This window comes from Mesocricetus auratus, unplaced genomic scaffold, assembly GCF_017639785.1.
Source record: "Mesocricetus auratus isolate SY011 unplaced genomic scaffold, BCM_Maur_2.0 Super-Scaffold_100007, whole genome shotgun sequence".
Taxonomy (NCBI): Eukaryota; Metazoa; Chordata; class Mammalia; order Rodentia; family Cricetidae; genus Mesocricetus; species Mesocricetus auratus.
The window spans coordinates 15,002,216-15,025,435 of NW_024429191.1; the positions used below are offsets into that span (position 1 = coordinate 15,002,216).

At 39.6% G+C, this 23,220-nt stretch overlaps 1 protein-coding gene and 1 long non-coding RNA gene across 3 annotated transcripts; one reads left to right on the forward strand and one right to left on the reverse strand.

Moving 5' to 3' along the window:
* Window positions 1-351: 351 nt before the first annotated feature.
* Window positions 352-21,824, reverse strand: Spdl1 (spindle apparatus coiled-coil protein 1). 2 transcript variants are annotated; one of them, XM_040748451.1, is made up of 12 exons: window positions 21,678-21,824; window positions 20,222-20,393; window positions 16,036-16,212; window positions 14,053-14,250; window positions 13,384-13,533; window positions 13,195-13,293; window positions 13,002-13,112; window positions 11,718-11,858; window positions 10,361-10,470; window positions 9,714-9,901; window positions 3,872-4,208; window positions 352-937 (listed from the first exon to the last, which is right to left on the reverse strand). In XM_040748451.1, the coding sequence occupies exons 2-12, from the start codon at window positions 20,375-20,377 to the stop codon at window positions 790-792; spliced, it is 1,815 nt and encodes a 604-aa protein (XP_040604385.1). In that variant the 5' UTR covers window positions 20,378-20,393; window positions 21,678-21,824; the 3' UTR covers window positions 352-789. The 2 variants fall into 2 exon arrangements, with proteins under 2 accessions (XP_040604385.1, XP_040604384.1); XM_040748450.1 differs by having other exon boundaries at window positions 20,222-20,396.
* On the forward strand, window positions 12,779-19,262 carry LOC121141285. Its single transcript, XR_005878156.1, has 3 exons — window positions 12,779-12,866; window positions 18,851-18,892; window positions 19,133-19,262. It is a non-coding gene; the product is annotated as an uncharacterized LOC121141285 (long non-coding RNA).
* Window positions 21,825-23,220: the final 1,396 nt, after the last annotated feature.

The following is a 23,220-nucleotide window of genomic DNA, read 5'->3' on the forward strand; positions in this document are numbered from 1 at the left end:
TATTGGTAAGTTTAGGATCAAGTATCTTTTCCTATAATTATATGTAAGTGAAATTACATAAGAAATAAGCAAAAATACATGTACAATTATGTTAATAGAAAATAAAAATCCTGAGCCAGGCAATGGTAGTACACACCTTTAATCCCAGCACTCTAGAGGCAGAGGCAGATGGATCTTTGTGAGTTCAAGGCCAGCCTGGTTCCAGGACAGGCTCCAAAGCTACACAGAGAAACCTTGTCTTGAAAACATCCCCCCTCCAAAAAAGAAAGAATCTTTGAAGCTCATTTTTCTTCCCATTCTCTTTCATTAACATCCTATTGTTTCTGTAGAATTAAGAAAATACAAATGGGAGAAATTACTGCAATTTTATTTTAAATTTCAAAATTATTTAGCATGAGTCATGAAAATCTAAATTATATATGAATTAATACAGGTGTCTTAAGCCTTTAGAACATCTTGTAATAATACATATTTTTAAGCGACATTCACTATTTTACAAGACAGGGAAAATAAAATTTTATTTATTCATAAAAATGTACATAGGAAAATATAACTAAGGAGTTCAGTGTTCTAGAGTCCAATTTTTAGTTCTTAAGGTACATTATTTATCACCTAACTCTCAAAATCCAGACCCAGTGCAGCAAATAGGTTTAAATTATAACATTTCCTCTGATAATGGCTTGTTCACTATGATTCACAGTTCTGTAAAGGACCACTAGGTCTTAGCACTGGTTTATGCAAATGCTCCACAAGGTGTCCTCAACACAGGGAGGTCTTCAGCAAGCCTCACTACTGCTGTGGGCACTGTGTCTCCGGGGTTGACTTTGACGACACATACATGATTGGGTGTGATTTCTTATAAGCTCCTTTTTCCAACTTGCTTGTAGCTTCTTTGCTTTCCTTTACTTCTGTTGGAAGCCTTGATTCTGCAGTTAACCTACAAGCATTAAAGCATATATTCTGAATTTAAGTATGGTCAAGAAAAAGAAGTAAATTCCTAGTAGAATGAGCCTCCAAAGAGGGGAGTGCTATTTTATGTACACAGGACAAAAACTATAGAAGACTCCATTATGTATAGTAGACTCTATTATGAATATTAATGACTAACTCTAAAAGGAATTTCATAGCAGTAGGCTTAATTTTTTAAAATGTTTAATAAATATCTTCAAACCTGATATAAGCTCAAGCAATGCCTGAGTTAAAGTACTAGGTAAAAGGAAATACATATCATATAAAATTCTAGATGCTAAAGCAGTATGTTAAGATGGACACCACTTGGACCCCAGACCGACAGTGGGGAGGCCAGCATGGGACTGATCTGGACCCCCCAAATGTGAGTGTCAGTGAGAAGGCCTGGGCAACCTATGGGGCCCTGAGCTGTGGATCAGTGTCTATCCCTGGTATACAAACTGTCTTCATGTGCCTATAGCACAAAGAGAGATGCTCTCTCAGCCTGGACTCTTAGGGGAGTGCCTGGACCCTACCAAGAGTAAAATGACAGACTCTAGATATTCCCTATGTGGAAGGATTTGGCAATAGGGTGGGAGGGAGGGGGGGAAGGGGAGTGCGGGAGGAGGGGAGGGAGAGGGAACTGGGATTGACATGTAAAACAAGCTATTTAAAATTAAAATAAAAAATGATAAAAAAAAGATGGACACCACATATAAGATGTTAATAAGCACAAGACAAAATAACACAGAACCCTAGGCTACCCAAGCAGATGTCTGTCTCAGACAAAAAAACAGAGAAGCAAGCGAACAAACAAACAACAACAAAAAAAAACCCCTTTAAACCAAGTTTCCACCAGGCAAGCAGTAAACACAGCACAAGAGAGGTAAATAAAAATTCTTGTCAGGCATGGTGGCACACACCTTTAATCCCAGCACTTGGGAGGCAGAGGCAGATGGATCTCTGTGTAAACTCAAGGTCAGCCTGGTCAACAGAGTGAGTTCCCAGGGCAGCCAGGGCTACACAGAGAAACTCTTGTCTCAAAAAAAAAAAAAAAAAAATTCTTGATGGAAGCATATTCATTAAGTGAAGAATAAAAGTGCAGTATTTCAGTTCTCAACAAAGCCCATCCTTACTGAGACAAAGTTCACCTCAAACTGTGTCTAAGTTAAACATGCAGAAAATACATGAGGTTGGAAATGTTTACTTACACACTTAAAAACAAATGCTCTGTGGTATTCTCTTGTGTGTGTATGTGTGTTTTTTTTAAACAGACAAAAAAATTTCCAACATGCAATTTGAGTCCATTAGCAACATGCTTTTATGTAAGTCTCTTAAGCAACAAAGGGCAGAAAATGAAGCGAAGAGAACAGACAGCAAGGAGCAGTGCCATCTAGAAACCACCTAGAGACACTGTCAAACACAGGCTTCACATACAGCAGGCATCACCTGCTGAACCTTCCAGAACTGCTTGAGACAGGGTGAGGTGTATGTGCTAGAATATCAAGTGTACATTTCATGTGTCGTACAGAGTGAAACAGTATTTTTAAAATTCAGCAGAATAATACAACTGTAGCAGCTGATTTGTTTTTTCTTCGTACATCATTTAGCAGCACTGAAAACTTAAAATCACAGGAGGCATACTAGGACGCCCTTTGGTATGGGGTGTGCTATGTCTTGCTGTCTCAGTTAAGCATCTGATTCTGCACCCATTCTTTAGTTCATGTAGCCCTAGCAGTCCCCAGAGAGCTCGTCTCAGGGTGCAAATTCTCACCAACAAGCTCAATTTTAAATGCGTGGGCTATTATTTTAAATAGACTCATCACTGCACTGCATGCCGTCCTCATCCTTCTCCTTGAACCGACTTAGCTCCTTGGCTTTCTTTTATCACCTTTCAGAACTTTGTACAAGAGTATAGACACATGTGTTCTAGCCTACCCCCTGTGCCTGTCCCTTCCCCCCATGAGTCCCCTAAAGATGACTTTGCTTCTATTTTCATGTCACATGTACATGCATGTTTTGTGTGCACATAAAGGCTGGGAGTCACAAATGAGAGAAACACGCTATCTGAGATTGAATAACTAGTTTAGTATGCTTGTCTCCGTTTGCATTCATCAACCTCCAATTACCCAGCTTTGTTGCCTCTGTGGCTGACAAAGTTCCACTGTGTATATACCATGCATCCTTCACCCATGCCTGTTGCTGGACATTTAGGTCAGTTCCACAACAGCTACTGTCCTACACTTGATCCTGCTGTATAGATCCAGAACCTTCAGTCAAGCTGCCTAAGCCCCGTTCACTCTCCAGTCTTCTTATCTCTATTAGCGTTACTTTCTTGACAGAGTCCTTTGAGTGTTGATAAACCACCTGATACCTTCTTATTTAGTCACAAACTCAATTACACAGAAACTGGAAGCTTTGAAGTTTTGGAATAAAAATGAAAGTAAATTAGCTTTGATATTTAAAATGTCAAGCAGACATCAAACCTATTTCTGAAGGCTTAGTATAAAAATCAAAAACCATAAAAACTTTACCTGCTCTTACCCAAAAATCTGTCTCAATGTCTAGACTACCAAAAAGTCGTTTGAGAAAGTTAGTTTTTCCTTCATGGCGACTCTTGAACTGCGAGAAAACAACAGTACATTTATTCCACCCAGGTATGCTGCGCCTACCATATGGCTTTGGTTTCATGGACTAGGGAAGTCTAACTGCCTAGCATCACTTGCTACTCACTGCCCTTTCCTCCTGCAGTCATCTTCCTCTTCCTGATGCACTGAAAAGAATCACAGGAAAACAGATCAAACTGTGGCGTTCCATTGTGCACTCTGCCAGGAAAACAGACAGAGCAGCACGGCCCAGTCCAGGAGGCAAGAAAGGAAACATGGAAAAGGCTGCCGGCAACCAGGCGGAAGGACACACTGACCTGGGAGATCTGGGCGTGTTCCCACTTTGTTCACGTAAGGCATCTGCATTGGCTGGACTATCCACAAGAGTTACACATTTCTTCTTAGGCTGCAGATCTAGAGGCAGGCTCTTGCAAGGAGAGAGGCTGGCTGAATGAATGGCTGAAGAGGCTGGCGGGTGCCATTGTCCAGTGTTATCATTTAAGCCATTAAGGCAGGACTCTTTCTCCTCTCTCTGTAGTGGCAATCTAGAAACTTCTTCTCCAGTGGCATCAACAGCAGCTGTTTCTCCTGGGGTGGATATATCCAATGGCAGCACCTCACGTCTCTTTTTGAGTACCGGTACTTCAATTTTCTCTGAGAAAAAAAAGTATTATTAAAATATATGCTCAGTGAGTAAAAACAAAGACATAACCCGAGGATACTGAGTTACATATAAATTCCTTATTTGGTACTCTTAAAATACATTTTTCTCTTTGATAAAATATATGTATTTTAAATTATTGTACCTTTTTTCAATACTTTTAATCATCATGTGCGCATATACTGATTGCATGTTGGGCGCCCCACACATGCACAGGTATCTCCCATTCTCTCAACCCTCCTGCTAGCCCCCTTCATTCTCCTTGTACTATCTTTTACCCCTTTCTTTTGACAGACGCTCTTCGCTGTTTTTGTGGCTGTGTTCCTGGAGAGGACTCCAGGCTTTATCCTCACTGAGTTCCAGCTCTGGCCCCATGCACCATCAACTCTATCTTGTAACCATCTACTTTTTCCTTGTATATTCTGTAATATATACAGCTCTAGGAATGAGCAGATGTGCTGGTGAGAGCAGAAAGCTCTACTGAGATTTCTGGCAGGTGAAGCAGCCGTATCAGAGTCCAGGAGTTGTGGTTTGAGTCCCGCACTGCAGCCAGGAGACTTTGTGCAATAACTTCTCTGCACTTTAGTATCTTCAAGACTGCTTCACTCAGTACTGTCTTGTACGGATGGAACGAAAAAGACAGCTGGCACTCTGAATATTGGTAATGTGCCCACTACTCATCTATAAAATGCATTCAGAATCTGGCCACTTCTATGACGGATGTCCTCCCAGTCCCAAGCACAGCCTGCCTCACAGCAGCTGCTACAGAGCCTCTATCCTCATGGCCTATGTGGGTCTCACATAGTCACCCAATTACTTTCTCCCACTGCCACCCCAACGTGCCCTTTCATTTTCAAAGTCAAAATATTGGACGTCTGAGGTACAACAGCAAAGAAAGGGGTTCCTGCTCAACACTTCTGCTTTTACATTTGCATGTCCCCCACTTCTTTTGACTGCTCCCCTGAATCACCCAGGCCCCCAACACTGTGTCTTTGTTGGGCTAGCAGACCTTTGACATTCATAATGGATATTCTTAATTAGAGGAGCCTATTGGAATCACAGAAGAGAAAAAAGCACAAAGAAAGAAGTCTTGTAATAACTGTAAGTCTCCCCCTAGTGGTGAGAGCCACTGTAGTACACAGGGTTGATCTCACTCAAAGAAAGGCAAATGAAACCTGGTAAAGAATCCTTCAGCTAAAGCAAGCTAACACAACCTTTTGAGTAGGAGATAGGGCCAGAACCATAGCATTCACAGATTTCTTAATACTGACTTTCTATTTTTCAATTTAAACACAATAAAATCCACTGTAGTATATCAGCTACAGAGACTGTATAGGTAGGCTATTTTCTGAGTACTTAGACATATTGTATTTCTTGTATCAAAACGTTTTTCCTTAAAAACAGAATTCCTGGGCCTGGGATGATGGTACACACCTTTAACCCCAGCACTCAGCAGGCATCAGTGGTAGGATTTTTGTGAATTCAAAACCAATCTTGTCTATACAATGAGTTCTGGGCTAGTCAGGGCTATATAGTGAAAGCCTGTCACAAAATTAAATACACAAATCTAAACAAACAAATAAATGAATCCAAGATGAATGGTAGAAGATGGTAGAATCTGTATTTCATCAATTATCCTTTCAAAATTTGAATAGCCATGAACTATAGAACTCTGAAAATCAAAATATAAAAGCAAGATGGTGAAGAATCTGGAAAACACACACACACACACACACACACACACACACACACACCACACACACCACACACACACACAGAGGAAATGTCCTATGTGACTCTGATCCCGTTTCACCAAGTCACTAGGGCATCATGTACAGAATTCAGTGGCTGTGAGAAAGACTTAAAGGGGAAGGGGGGCACTTGACGTTCTCATCACCCTGATTCCCTATGTGGAGTTTCAATCTTGCACTGACCCACAAGGGAGACTGCCAGGGGGCTAATCCACCCCACGCCAGCAAAGGACAAGAAGAAATGGGCAAACAGGAATTAACATCCACATCATGCAGTGGCCCTTCATCCCTGTCAAACATTTCAGACAAACTATGTATAAGGCCCCATACTGCTGGAGGCTCAGTTCACATGGCCTCTGGGCTTGAATGTGGGACTGGCTCTCCCACATGTCCCGGATGCCTCCTTAGGGATTGTCCATGGACCCACCCAGGTGGATCCTGTACCAGCCACCGAGCTATCACAAAACTGACAGCCAACCTGTGCTGAGGGTGACCTTCTAAATGCTGAAATGGAATGTAAGAAGTTGGTCTGCTGAGAAAAACAAACAAAACACCAACCCCCCCAAAAGCCCTATCCCCATACAATAAAATACTCACAGGGAAACACAGATGGCAAGGAATGATAACTATTTCATCAATCCAGAGATGTATTTAGGAACTGAGAAAGCCAAGGAAGAAGGGCCTTAAGAATGGCAAAGCAAAGCAAGGTGCCAATGGCAGAACTAAAGACATGCATGCGGATAGTGTGAAAGACACAGAACTTAAAACAATCATTTAAAGAAAAAAGAGAATTCCAAACGCACAAAACAGATGCAGAAAATGAAAAATGTAAGTAAAAAAAAACAGTAAATGAAAAATTAAGTATAAGATATTAACAGCTGAACTGATCAATTAGAGTCAAGAATTACTGAGTGTGAAAACAGGCTGTTTTGCCCTTTTCTGACCTCTGAGGGCACTAGGCATACACATGGTGTACAGACAAACATTCAGAAAAAACACGCATACAAAGAGAAATAAATCTTTGGGGAGGGGGGAGTCTGAAGTTTTAAAACCTGAAATGATCAGAGAAAACCTAAATATTCAGACATGACAGTCACGTGTCCCCTATCAGCAGGAAGATATAAAAACAACACTAACAAAGGAACAATTATAACCAGTTGTTAAGGGATAGGAAATATAAAAGAAGGCTTGAATTTTAACATCAAAACTCAAAGCATGGAGAGAAATGGAGATGGAGTTAAGAGAGGAGTTTCATTTTTTACCTATGTATTAAAAAATGTCACACTGTAATAAACTTGTATTAAATATAGGATATTCTTTATAAGATGGTGGTAATTATAAATGAAAAATCTAAGATCTAAAGAGTGGAAATAAACATACTGACTGAGAAATACCTCTCAGTGACGAAGACCAAGGAGAGAAATAAAGAAAGGCCTACAAATAAACAACCAGTAATGAGGCAGCATCAAGTTCTTAATGATCAGTAATTACTGGATGCAGATGGATTACATTATCTAATTAAAAGATAGAGTGGCTGAAGGGATTATAAAAACAAGAGCCAAGGATGCTGCCAACATGAGACTCATTTCACCTGCAAGGATGTGCAGAGGCTGAAAATTAATGAATGAAAAATGTAGTCCACATGGAGACCAGAAGTGGAATATTTATGTCAAATCAAATAAACTTCGCATCAATACTATGAGATTAGGAGATTAAAGAATGATAAAGGAGCCAAAACCAAGTCTGTAGCACACATGGATGTACACACCCCACAACACGCAAATATTAATAAATCTCTCTGTATTAGACAGACAGTGGACAAGTAACACCCGGGGATGGCAATGACCACTTACAGCAATGGAAATCACCCAGAGAGAAAATCAGCAGACACTATGGATTTACAGTACATTCCAGACTTCAAATGGAGCTAACAGAAACTTACAGAATATTCCATCCAGTAGTTGTAGAATTCTTCTCTATTGCATATGATAATCACATTAGAAAAAAACAAATCTATACAAAAACATTTGTTTTGGTGGGATTCCAAACTAAGTTCCCATAAATACCTTTTCTGACCTCAAGTAAACAAGCAATAAAAGAACACTGACTAGCAGAGCTGAGTAGAAAAGCCAAAGAATTAGCCAAACCATTGACACATAGCTCCCATGTTCACAGTCAAAACATGTAACAGGGAAAGGACAATTTCTTCAATTAATGGTGCTAAGAAAAATGGCGACTACACTCAAAGTACTAAACACCTCATCTCATAGGAAATGCGATCAGCTGAAAGTATTAATCACTAAATGTTGTACTGAAACTATGAAAATACTAGAAGAGAGTGTGAATGCTACATGACTGATCTAGTGAGGACCTTTTAAAGATCTCAAAAAGTACAAGCAATAAAAGCAAAAAGATAAATAAATAAAAACAAAAAATTTGGGTCTTATCAAACTGAAACTTCTGTAACAGCAAAAGAAACAACAATGACAAGGAGCTACAGAATAGACGAAAACACTAATATCTATAAAAATATTAAATCCCAGAAACAAAATACCTCAAAAACAATCTGATGTTTTAAAAAGAGCAAAACGGGGGTTAAGGAATGGCTCACTGGGTAAAGATGCTGGCCCTATGAGCGTGACAACCCGAGTACAAGCTCCAGGAACTATACAGAGGAAGAAGGAAAGAACCAACTCTACAATGCTGCTGACTGATCACCATACACACTGTGGTGTGTAAGCACACATCACACACAGGTACACACTCACATGCAGCAATAACAAATACATGTTTAAAAGACAAACACTATGTGATCTCATTCATTCACCTGGAAGGTCTAATAGCATAATGACTATATTCAACAATAGCATACTGTGTATTTCTGACAGAGGAAAGAATTTTGAGATTTCTCTGGACAAAGAAAGGGTAAAAGTTTAAGATACAAAAACATGAGTAGTTCTGAGATTTCACTAAAGTAATGGATATTAGTTACCTTGATTTGGTCATCATACAATACATACATGAGTGGAAGCAATACTTTGTACCCTATAGATGTGTTCAATTCAGAACAAACAAAGTGTCAGAAGGAAAACAAAGAGAACTTTCATTATGGAATTGGAAACATAGATAGGCTTTGAGACCAAGACCACATCTTCCGGTGGCGGGTCCCAAGGACACATGACTAATTTGTGGTCAATGGAATGGTAACGAAACAGACAACAACTAATGAGCCTGAATCCTAACATGTACAGTACTTCATCAGTCCTGGAATGCTCCTTTGGAGGTTCATTAGAGAGATTGGGGGTGGGGGGACTACTTGAACTTAAGCCTTGCTTAGTTCTTCTATAAAAAAACTTAGCTGGTCTAGCTCCCAGTATCAGCTGCTTCAACAAAATGAAACTATGTGAGCTCTGCATGGTCACATACATTTATGATTCCACTCAGGAGGCAAAGTAAAGAAGGCCTGGAGATTGTGACCAGCCTGGTATGCACAGTGAGACCCTTTCTCAAAACAACTTCAAAACTCTTTGGGACACCATGAGATACTACAATCTTCAAGGGGAGAAACTCAAGTTCTTGCTGTTCAGTATGATGAACTTAGATATCCTACAAGAAAAAATTATTATGTTCATGTTCACATAACCAGTTCTCTTAATTTCTTACACATTTGACAGCTAAACTTCACTACAGATATATGATCACAAGTTAATTTATAAAGACACTGGTAAAAAGCTACAAAACACACACCTTCAGGTTCATACTTCAGCTTTAATTCATCTAGCTTAGCTCTCAGTTTGATATTTTCACTTTCTGAAACTTGCAGGTGTCTTTCATTTGCAAACAGTTTCCGTTCAATATCCAGGGCCCGCTGGCTCTCAAATAATGCCTTCATTCTCTGTATAGATAGTTCACCTTTTGTGTCCTCATTTTCTTTGCTAAAGTAATAGAAAAGAACAGCTAAAGGGTATTAAAATAATACATAGTATAAGCATGATGAAATAAATCTTGTGTATTAAAAAGGCATTTCTCTGAGTTTTTAGTAATAACGAAAAGAAATAATAAACAACTAAAGCGAGCGTAACTGTAACCCCCATAAGACTTTCAGATTCTTAAAGAAAACAGAGGGAGAAAATATTTTTACCAAATGCACATATGCATATTTTTGAATTACATGAAATTTATTCCTGAAATTTGATGGAGAAACTTACGAGTTCTTTTCACTTACCAATCAAAAAGCTAAACACAAAAGAAATGCATATTTTATAGAAACTAATATGCTACACAAAGATATTTTTATTGACTTTCTTCTGGATTTTTGACAATTAAAAACAAACAAAAAAATCAGTAAGCAAGAAAAACCCTTCATCTTTGTATTCACAGTCCCAAACACTTACTTTAACTTATCAAGTTTTAGTTGAAGTAAATCTGCATAATAGGTGCTGTCTTCTAGAGTACAAAGGTTGGCTGATGTAGAAGGCTTAGATTCCATACTTTCATATAAGTTCTAATGAAAGCAAAAAACTCTTATTACAAAGAGTAGACAACAGATTAGGTTTGCTGTAACAGCAGCAGCCACCACTAAGCAGGAACTCATTAGTTTACAGTCATTAAGCTAAGAACCATCCTCTTAACTTACAAAGTAGGGAGAATTAGCAATTCTCTTTTCGAATAAGGAAAGTGGCTCAATGTGACATGGGCATGAAAATAACACATGCTTAATTCTGAAACTAAAGCTTCCATCACTAGTCCCACAGCTCCCTCTCCTAGCTTTTAGAATGGAAGAAGCAATGACTGCTGGTTCAATTCTAGACTTCAAAGAAAAGCTAAAAAATGGAAAAATACAGAGAAGAAATCCTTGGTTTTTGTTTTTTTGTATTCCCTCATTCCCAGTACTGAAGAAATTTTTTTGTTTCTCTGGGGAAGTGGGTATATTTGCTTAAAAATTTGGAAACTATTTTAGTGAATGCAAAAACCCAACTCTCCCTGATTTCGAATTAAGTGCTCAGCTAATTAACGGAGGCACACCGCTGCCAATAACACAGCATACATTTAACAAAACTGTCATCTTTTCAACTGTTTTCTAAGAGATGGAAGCAAAACTTAATATTTAATGATAGATTAATGGCCACACTACAGAATGCTTAAGGGATCATTAACATTTACAACATCTGTTACCTATATAAATTTGAATCTTTCACTAGAAGCTTAATGAAAAGATACTAATGTTCCCTAAGGTAATTAAAAACTTTGAAAATTTGTAAATGTAATGTAATCCTACGAAACAGCACCAAATAGTTCTCTCTGATGTGTGTGTGTGTGTGCCTGCATGTGTTGTGTGTACATCAGACAAGAGAAAAGCAAACATGTAAAAGCAATCAGAACACTATGAAGAAAAACAAGAAGAACTAAGTCTAAGAACAAAAGCATATACTACACAACCTCTGCAACTTAAACAATCTAGTAATGCTGTACAGAGATCAACCAATATACAGAAAATGTCGAAAGGTTCCTGCACATATAGAAAATTGTTATGTGACAAGCCTGGCATCTCATTGGGGCCAGATTTAACAAATGATGCCGGGACTGACTTCATAGCCTACATATAAGACTGTCATGAGCTCAAAAAAATTCAAACACTGGAACACTGTACTGAAACTGGAGGCTAATTGCATAATAAACTAGACAAGCTAAAAATATATTGAGAAATTCAATTCAAACTTGGGCTGCATTTTTAAAAGATGTAACATATACCTTAAATTTCTCCAGATTTTTAATTTCACCTAAAAGCTGTTTTATTTCACCATTCTTCTGTTCCAACATGGCAAACAACCGTTCTTGCTGCTCAAAATCGGTTTGAGAGCCCCTCATCCTCAGCAATGTGGAGATTTGTAACTAGAAAAACAATCACCCCCAAAAGCAAAATCAAGATCCCGGTAAGCATATTTCTGCTATAATTTCTGTTTTTTGCTCCACTGATTCAACCTGGAAAATAAATAGAACTGTTTCATCTCAAAATGTGAAAACATTTGCATCAAAAGTTTTGTTGTGGATAACTTTCAAGTACTAATTTTGACTACTTTTCTATGGTATCTGAAGTCTAAGATAATGTTTATGTGTCTGTGAAATGTACATGAAACTACATGCTGAGGTCTGGCAGCATGCCATTCAGATGGGACATGAGCCTGACCAAACATCACCTGCTATTCATCACTTGAATTAACACTATGGGTCTACTGGGGGTTTTCTAAAAATTGTAATAAATGGGGAAATTGTTACATTATTCACAGAAATTAATGATAAAGATGCCTAAGTGTTTTATTACATGTTAGGTTCAGGACAACTCTAAAGAGGTTCTGGCTATCAGCTTCCCATTTACACATGACAATACTCCATCTCAAGTAGCTCATCTAACTCCCACATTTAATTACTGAAGTTCCTCGTTGCTTTAGTAGACACTTATGGAGGGAGCCTTTCTAGCAATCCATTATTACCTTAACAGCATCGGGCACAAGGGAGGAGGGTCAGATCCAAAGGACTGGTACAGCTAGCTAGGACTATTGCTTTCTCACTGCTACAAGCTTTTCCATTACCTCTCACTTGACTGCGATGAGGAAATGAAGATAAAAAGAACCTTACAATGCAAACAGTCTTGAGTTAATGAGCTGCAGTCATAAGAGGTCATGAGTAGTACCGATCTCAGTAAAAAAAAAAAGCCTTGTGTGAGAGCTGGTGAGAGAGCTAAGTCTAGATGAAGTAGGAAACAGTGTAACGCTCAAGAGCATCACCATGGTTTGCACAAACAATAAAAAAACTAGTGCTCATTCCAAACGGACAAGATTCACTGACTACCTGTTGAGTCAGGGAATAACCACTAATGCAATTTGCAGCTGCCTTCCCAAGGTGAGTTTTTAAATATAAAGAAACATGCAATTCGACAAGTGATTACATTATATGCTTTCTGAAGGAAAACAGTTTCCTGTATATATTTGCTAAGACAAAGCAGATTTAAAGCCTTTACCAGTGATGAGTTTATACCTTCATCTTGTTCATCTGATCTCTGGTGAATGCATTTTGCTTCTTCAGTGACTGATATTTGACTTTCATCAAGTTGAGCTGGCGTTCCATAGCGGCCCTTCGATCCTCCACCTGGAAAACATTAACACGCTTGTTCTTGTAATAGATGAAATGCCAACTTAGTCAAGTTGGTCATGAGAACACTTGCAAGTACCTCTGCAAACAGGGAGTTTCCTTTACTGCTGGGATCCGAGGCTTGCTGAAGTGCATTGTCCAACTGCACCTGAAGGTCTTGATTTTCTATTCGAGCTTTCTAGATTGAGAAGAAAACAGTTTCAATACTAGAGCTCAGCAAGAGGGCACTTGGCTACCATCTGTAAGCTCAACAACACTCTCACCACACCTCTAAGGCGTTATAATACGACACTGCTTCCTTCTCTCGCTCCTCCTTTTCTTCTTTCAGCCGGTCTACCTGGTGCATTAAGGAAGTGTTGAAGCATTCTAGTTGCTCTTGTTTGTACTGCAGTTCATTGACCTCCTCTTTGAGAGCAGCCTATTCAACAGGGATACAGACAAGATTTCTCCTGAATAATCGCTCACACAGCAGGCCACTCATCGTATTGGTTCCCACCTCACAATAAAACAAAACCAGTCAAAGGTTGCCAAGTATATTTTAAAATGTTTTTAATTAGTAACTTTTTAACAGAGAGCCAGGGAAAATACTTTGGAAACTGCCCCTTTTTCCTTTGAATTTTAAGTTTTAATTATCCAGTTTAAATGAAAAAAATTTACATTGATGTGCATTTTAATTTCCACTGTGCTAACATTGTGTATTTGGGCTTTTATGACCAATATAATGTCAGAATAAAAAAAGCCAGAGTTTCTATAATGTAAAATATGCCTTAAGTAATCATAAAATAGAAACTATTTTATGAATGAATTAATCCACTTGAAAACTGCAGAGTGCTTTTTGGTTACATCAATAGCCATTTCAGTCAGTAAACTGTTCCTAAGAACAGCTACAAGAACAGGCAGAACTATTCTAATGTAAAACACCTGAGATATAAATTACCTTCACACCTTCCATTTCAGTTAGCTCAATCTGAAGGGCCAGCACCTCCGAAGACACGCTATTGAGCATGCGCTGCTCAGACATTAGCCGGAGCTCTTCCGACTTGTGAGCAAGAACATCCTTCTGGTGATCCAGCTTCTGCTTCAGCTGCTTTTCACTTAACCTCGATTCATCTAATTCCACTTTGAGTTTCTCTAACTAAATAAGGAAACAGAAAGAGTTTCACAACCTTTGAACTCAAGGTTCCTTGAGCTTCCTTCCAGAAAACTAGATTTAGAGTTTATACCTGATTTTCAAGATGCTACTCTATAGAAACTCACTGGATCTGAGTGACATGAGCAAAACAACTCCCCACCCCTCCACCCGCAGTGCTGGGAACTGAACACAGGGACTTGGGTTTACAAGTTAAGTATCTCACCAAGTTACATTCCTACGCACTAAGCAAATTTTAAAGTGACCTATACTGTTCTAGAAATTCAGGAACAATCTATACTAGTCATCCAAGTAGATCTTGTTTGCTTAGAAGCAACTGAAGGTATAACCAACCATGAGGCAGCTGTAAAGAACAGGAAGCAATGCTCATCCCCAGCCCTTAAGAAGAAGAGGCATGGGATAACAATGATGCAAGCAGGTAACCTGGTTAGAAGACTACAGTAGCGTGATGATGGTCTAGACTACAGGGATAGGAGCTACCATGAAATTTTATAGGTCAACCCCTTGGAATTCAACGACAGATTAAATGTGAAAAATAAGAAAAAGATGAGTAAACCTTGAGAATTTAAAAACAGATGGTCTGAGAATATCAGCAACACCATTTTTAAAAATATACTTTCTTCTATAGAAAGGCCATCTTTATAATTATCTTTGCTTTACCTAGTCCATCTATTTCCTCTATCATATCTGCTTAGGTAATTAGGGCTTCTGCTAATCCATGCAGGATTGAAAAACAATACATCATTTCCAGTTATCTAAGTCACAAATCAGGATAGCTGCAAACAGGATTACCACCTGTCAGAGCCACAGGTAAGATGATTCTGTATTGCACAAAAACATCATTTACTTAGATATGATTTCACTGATATCATTATTCAAAATGTAAAATTTTGTTGGAGTTTAATGAAAGATTATAGGTAGAAACAGACATGGAAAACTAAGATACTATAAATACTAAAAATTGAAAATCAGACTTAAAAAAAAAACACGTTTTCACAGAGTAGGATCTGAAAAGAAATCAGGGTACACACTCCATATGAAGAAAAACATAAACAGAGCCCTAGACTTCTTAGAGGCAAAGCACAGGACAGCTGGGGGTTCTGAGAGTGAATGGATGTTCACTGAACTACTCTGTGTTTACAATGGCACCAGTATATAAGGAATCACTAGACCATGGGCACAAACTCAGTACCAGGGTTTACTGTCAGGCAGCCTCAATTCAAACAGTAGCTGATAATTTCTAGTTCTTATTTTGCTCAAGCTCCTCAGTTTGCCTGGTCCTTAGCATCCTTGTCTGTCATAATGGAAATAAGGTTACATCTTTCACAAAATACTTTTGAAAACTGGATCTTCCATATTTTTTTTCCATAAAATCATTAACTCCTGAGCACATTAGCTCACAAGACAGTACTGGTTTGCATGCAGAGTAGCAAAGCATTACTAGCTGTAGGAACTGCTACAGAATTATTTAGTTATCTTACTAAGTGACCATACTGATCAACAATATTACAAATACAAATATTCAGATACCAAATTTAAATAATTAATAAACAATTTCATTTCATTAGAAGGCAAGTATATATACAAATTCCTTTAATAGCTTATTTCTCAGTATTTCCACTCAAAACATTAAGATAAAAAAACTTACTTTTGGCCATTTTGCATAGAAGTACTTAAGCAAGCCCTCCCCACACACCCTGCACCACCAACCAGTACTTAGAGATGTCTACACAAACACGGGATATTTTGCTCTGATGCACAGATCCAAACCTTGTCTCTCAGGTCATTCACTTCCTGCCTGTGGCTTCTGTGTAGTTGCATTTCTAACTGCTCCAGCTGCATTTTCTGCTGTTGTTTCACAGTTTCACACTCACAGCTCAAACTCTCTAACATTCGACTCTTGAGCTCAACTTCTCTTTGTAGGGCATACTTCTCTTGGTTATAATTCTGGAAACACATTTAATTGCATAAAAACTTAAATCATTAGATATTAGTTAGCATCTTAAACTGGTTCGTACCTGTTTAATTTGCTGCCATTCCATTCCATGTACACTTCAACATCTAGTAAAAGTACCAGGTAACAAACTCAGTAACAGAAAACATGGTGCTTACCTTAGATTAGTCTAGAACAGACACACATAAAAACTGTCAGTCACAGTGATAGGTACTGAGGTACTGAGGGCACGGGCGGGCTAAGAGGAGGCTTTTTGTTTTTTTAGATCCTGTCAAACACCATATGGAGGACCAAGGAGACATTTAATTCTACTTAATAGTATGCAAAGAACCCCAAAGAGTTATGAGGTGATTCAAAGACAACCTCTCAAGTTTATGCCTTCAAGGAGTCTGCAAGTGTCACATTCTTAGTTCAAGTGCCCAACACAGAGACTCCATGACAGCTAAGGATTCTTTTCAAGTATGTACCATAATTCTGAGTAATATAGCCCTTATTTTTTTCAACAACTGAGTACCACTATGGATAATACCACTATGAAATTATCTATTGGAAGGAATGTTTTATGAGTGCATATATCACCATGACTAAGGAGGCAGTGCAGGATGTCCAGATGGCAAAGGCTGTCACATAGTAGAGCATGGAAGAACTTTGAAGAGGAGGCTTTCCAAGGGAACTGATGTATGAACAGATGTTCAAAGTAGCAGTAGGAAATGCTCATGGATACCAGATGCTGTGACGCACAGAATATAAGGAAAGCATGTTCAACAATCATACTGTGCCAGGTATCCAAATTCCAGCACAGCATCAGATGTCATTTGCATCATATCTGCAGGAGTTATGTTCCAGAACCCCAGCCTGACACCTAGGTCCTCAAATGGTACCAAATCCTACAGATACCATCCATGCATACCCACCCTCACCCATGCAGTACTTATCCTGACAAAATTTAATTTCAAATTTGACACAGTAAAAAATTAATGGTAAAACCAATAATAAAAAGAGCAGTTTACTGTAAGTTTGAGACCAGTCTGGCCTACAAGAGCTAGTTCCAGGACAGCCTCCAAAGCCACAGAGAAACCCTGTCTGAACCCCCCCCCAAAAAAAGCAGTTCGTTTAAAAGCTATGTCATTTTTCTCCTCTCAAAATCTTACTGTTCTTGTGATGCTAGACAGTATAGTACCCAGGTGACAAAATGAAGTGTGGCCAGTGTAAGGCATGACGACACAGTGTTACATGACTAATGACCTTACAAGATGTTGAAAGGAACATTATCTGCTTCAGGTATCCTGGACGGAGAGTCCAGTCCCAGGCAGGATGCAACCATTTCAGCTTTATCATTTATATATGGAATTTTCCATGTATTACTTATGGACAACTGTATGGTTGAAAGTACAACTATGGATGTGGGGTGGGGTATGTTAATGTCCATGCTGGAGGTATAGCAATTGCTTCAGTTCACTATCAAGGAAGGATTAAAAAAAAAAAAAACCACAGCCTAATGGCTTATCAATTCTTACTGAAAGAAAAACAAAGCAAGGATGTTTTACTAGCACTCAAATGCTCCTAGTAAGCATTCCTGTTTGATAACGAAAAGCTCTTCCTTATATAATGCTTTGAAACAGCAATGGAATGGATGCAAAGGAGAAATACTGAATTAACCTTTACTTTCAGTGTTGTTACTAAAAATTGATTTACAAAATGAAAACATCTAAGGTTAAAAAGGACATTGTAATTATTTCTAAATGTGTTTTCTTAAAAAAAAAAAACTAAGACAAGGCAGGATAGAGAAGGGATTATGGGGAGGGACAATACAGAAAGACTTCTAAAAGAAATTACTGTAAAAGCACCCTGAAATGTATGTATCTATAAAAAGAGTTTTAAATGGTGTTACCAATTAATTGGGGGCAGGTGCAATACCCAAATCAGACATCACAGACTACTAAGTAAACTCAACACCAGGAATGGGTTACATATTTTTAATTTGTTGGCCAATGGGGTCCTATATATGACCCGTCCCCCATCATTACAGAATATTACCAATGCTATTGGTTGCCCTCCACAGCTTGCCCTAAGACCCTATTACTAAAGACATGGAATAATCTAGCTGGTGCTCAGCTAAAAGCTTCATCCCACTGGCTAGTATTCATAGTGTTGAAAAGTGTTGAGTACAACACCGGAGGAGAAAAGTAATAATCACTCTTACCCAGCTACAAACCCCACATGCCACAATTTAAGGACTTGCCTGCAAGTTAGGCCAACTGGCTCAATAGCTGCTTAAATGTCAGGGGAATAATCACCCACTTTTTCCCTGGATTTGAGCCCCCTCATCCCATTCTATAAGATGAAACCCATACCTGCCACTGTTAATGAGAACAAGAACCTGGGGCTACATAGGTCATTGAGTCCTAGGGGAAAACCTGCCATTATTATTCTGCTAAATGAACAACAGCAATAAAACAACTCCTAATAACATACTGCTATACCCATAGTTCAGTATATCATTCAACTCTTATCATGAAATTTTCTTACAGTAAATGGTAATTAACAAAGAAAATTGCAATGGTAAGGGGATAAGAGACTTTGGAATGCTCAGCCCTAAATGGGATGACATATCACATCCCTTTCTTCCAGGTTCAGAGATCCATTTGGAAGAGGAGGAAGAACGACTTGAAGGTAGTAGATGACCTCAAGGAAACATTTTTCAGATACAACAGGGCAGATGCACACATGAACTCACAGAAACTATGACACATGTACACAAACTCCCGGCAGACAAAATTCCACAACAGAGGAAGGGAAGAGGACACAGAGACCCACCCCTAACCAAGAAGCTACTTGCAACTGATAGATGCAGGGAGAAGGAAAATGAGTTTCTTCAGTGGAGTGATACTGGGTATATCAATTACATTCTAGGATGTGACCCATACCAGGAGTAGTCAGTCAACACAAATTGGACTCCATGAGGAAAAAAAAAATCAAAGAAGAAATGAAAACATCAAAATAAAACAAAACAAAAATAAATAAACAAAATTCAATAAATTAAGAAAAATGGCTGGAATTATTTTTGTCACTCCCCTTCTCCCCCGACCTCAAGCTCTTCTATTTTAAAGGAAACCTAAATTTGGTGAGCTATTTTCAAAACAACTGTGTAACATGACTTTATTTCCAATCTGAGGTTTGTAATCTTTGTTCTATTATTTGACACTGAGAGCTTATCATAAAACAGTTCAGTACTTGTAAAAATGACAACTGCCATTTAGTCATTTTTACTTGTTATATTTAAACTTCTGAGACTCAAATTAAAATGCCAAGTATTTAGTATTATACTGATTTAGTGATTATTTTAAAAATATTTGTGTGCCAGGTAACAGGGGTGCATCAGTGAATAAGAGTAGACAAAATTTCCTCTCATGCAGTTTGTAAACTGAGACAAGAAGTGCCCCAGGAATCAAGAGCAAATTTGAACAACTTTACATTACACAGTCAGTGTTAGCTCTGATGACATGAAATCAACCCTTTCCTCCCCAAGCTGTCATGGTCCTTCATCACAGCAATAGAAACCCTAAGATGTAGTCAAGCCCTTAGATTTGTTGATGGATAAAATGTGGGACCTCCATACTTCAGGCTCAAGCAACTGGATGAATTCCAATCCATTTACTGAAGCAAGAAACCATTCAGTTAGCAGACAGGGAATGAGCTGTTCTTTCTGTGTCAAGCTTGAGATGTCTGTTAATGGCAGGTACTTGAATACACTAATTTAGTCTTCAGGGAGATCTAAAGGCTTGGTGAGATGCCATGGAGCATGTTTAGAACTATAAAAGAAGTGAGGTCACGTAAATAGAGCGTAGACTGAACAAAACCTGGCAGTAAATGTAGCGAAGGGAGCAAGCATTATTTGACTACTCAAACCCAGAGCACACTGTTGGAAAGAACACTGGAAACTCATTTAGTTCATTCTCCTTCCCTAAGCCCATCCCTGTAGACAGATGTTCAGAATCCTACCTCAGTCACGGTCATCATTTCTTCATGACATTTATCCAACTGATTCTGCAACTCCGTTTGCCTCTCCAATAGCTGTAAGCCATACTGTGCAGCTTTCAATCTCTCGTTTTCACACTCCTTGAGCTTGCCTCGAAGATCTGTGATATCTGCCTCCATGATTTCTGTTTTCAGTCTGCTGGAAAGAGAGAAATGCAACTACTTGAGATCAACTTAGAACTAAATGTAGTGGTATCAGAGCAAGAGAAGAAACATAGTCAATACTGTCATATAAACCCAAAGGATATTAGATTTTTGTTGCTGATTTGCAAGACAATGCTTCTAATCAACAGTAGCAAAGTTGGTATTGAGAAATGACTGAACACTACAAAAATAGTGAAGGAAAAGTATGTTTCTTTCTTCCTTTCTTTTTTTTTTTTCCTCCTTTTTGGGGATGGGGAAGATTTGAGACAGGGTTTCTCTGTGTAGCCCTAGCTGTCCTGGAACTCTCTTTGTAGACCAGCCTGGCCTGGAACTCAAAAGATCCGCCTGCGTCTGCCTCCCAAGTGCTGGGATTAAAGGTGTGTACCACCACGGCTCGGCAAGAGATCTTATCACTAGAAGATAAGCATAATTTCTCACAAGGCTCAAAATTGAATACCTTTTTTTTTGGTTTTACGAGACAGGGTTTCTCTGTATTGTTTTGGAGGCTGTCAGTCCAGCCTGGCCTCGAACTCATGGAGATCCGCCTGCCTCTGCCTCCCGAGTGCTGGGATTAAAGGCGTGCGCCACCACCGCCCGGCCAAAATTGAATACTCTTATGACAGAAGGTCACAAAGTATTCTCAGGTCTGATCGTGAAGTAAACGGGAAGCCAAGAGCACATAATGTTCTGGAAACCAGTAAGCAAAATTCCTTCAGGACGTGGGAACTGGCAATCATGGCAAAGGGTGCTAAGTCAAATGAGGTGAGAACCTGGAGACTGTCCTGGATTTCAATTAATGCAGACCACTGGCCCAACGGCTGTTCTAGAAGAAGTGGGCTGAAAGCCTGACTGGGATAGATTTGAGAGAGAATGGCAGGTGATTACAAGGGTGTGGGTAAATGACATAAAAATCAAAGTGGAGCTCCAAAGCCTAGTATTCCATTCACTTCTCAGTCCAACCTCTCAAAATGTTACCATTGCTAACTCTATAATTATTGTGAAATAAAATGAGATGCTATAGCGAGAATCCAGAGTGTGTGTGTGTTACATTTTGCAGCAGTTAATTCGGGCTGCATCACTGGCTAGGGGCTATGGTACTGGAGAATTCAGACTGAAGGCTACCGAACTTATAAAGACCACCCAGCACCCGCATAGGCGGTCCGGCCAAAGACTACACCGCCCCGAAAGGCGATTCCTGAGAACTCAGGTTCCGGGAGAGCAGGCGTTCCGCCTGCGGCCGCCCGGTTCTCCCCTCCCGCCGCTGGCTCGCCCTTACCTCCCTCCTCAAGCCTGCAGGCTGCTGCAACCAGAGGCCGGTGCAGAAAGCACCGGGCGCCCGGATTCGTGACAATACGTCCACCTCAAGACAGAAAGACAGTCCTGTTCACTCAGCTGAACCACTGCTAAACAAGGACCCGGGTTTATTTGAATACTGTTCCCGCGAGAACTCGTATTTCTCACGAGATGTCTCGTCCAATCCGCGCCTCCGAGACAGAGAGGAGCGCCTTGCAGCGACTGCGCAAGTGCGTGCGGCTTTTCTGCTAGCCAGGTCTTCCGTGAGCTGTTTTTGCTGAGTGACCGCTTTTAAGTGGTCGTGTTTCTGAGGTTTTAATTTTTTTATTCTGTTTATTTATTTAGCGTCGTCTTTATCAGTGACGCTGTCAGCCCCACACTGGCCAGCGTGATAAGGCTTTTTTGTCTCCCCGGTGCCAGGACAGTGTCACATTCCACACGAATCCTCTCAGTTAGACCCACAAACCATCTTGCCGAGTCCAAGGCATCCTTCAGTGTGCACAGAGGAAGTCAACGCCTCCCCCAAAGAAATGTGACCTGTCAGAGTAATAGAACTGCTGTTCAAACGAACGCCAGCTGTTCCGCAGGACAGCGGGGGTGATTCGTGTTTAAATAGAAATGTCTTGTAAATGTGCTTATTCTTTAAACATTTAAGCACTTGGAAATCTGGAAAGTTCTAGTACCCAGTACGTGGCGTCGCTGTTTATCTGAGGACTTGGCTCTGCCTCTTTTATCATCAGGGTTTACTATGTTGAATCCTCCCCATCAGTAGACGAAGGTGCTGAAATGACTCCCATTGCAAAATTTAATTAGAATTTCCCTGGCTCCAGTCAACCATAACCCCACTTCGTTTTTCTTATATAACAAAATGTCTGGAAAAGGTTTTTCGCTATTCAGTTTCTTTTTTTTTTTTTTTTTTTTTTTTTTGGTTTTTCGAGACAGGGTTTCTCTGTGGCTTTGGAGGCCGTCCTGGAACTCGCTCTGTAGACCAGGCTGGTCTCGAACTCACAGAGATCCGCCTGCCTCTGCCTCCCGAGTGCTGGGATTAAAGGCGTGCGCCACCAATGCCCGGCTCCAGTTTCTATTATTATTGCTATGATGATGATGATGATTTTTGAGACAGGGTTTCCATGTACTTCTGGAAATCCGGGAACTTTTCCCTGCAGACCAGACTGGTCTTGAACTCATGGAGATCCGTTTGCCTCTGCCTCCCCAGCTCTGGGATGCTATGAGAAGTGTTTTTTTCTGGATATATTTTTTTTAAGGTTACAAATCTAGTGGCAGTAAGCAGAGCCTTGAAAGCTGGTGGAACTAAGGAAGAATGAATTCAAAGGGGGAAGAGATCATGCTCAAGAAGTCTTAGAAACCACTTACCCTGTAATTGTTAAATGCAGTTTATAGAAGAACACTGACTTGGGCTAGTCTTCTACACTGACCCACCACACAAAATTAACGTGGTGTCACGCCGCATGGTGACTGGCCCATGAATAACTAAGCTTCAAGGAGATCCATCAGTGGGCAGATGA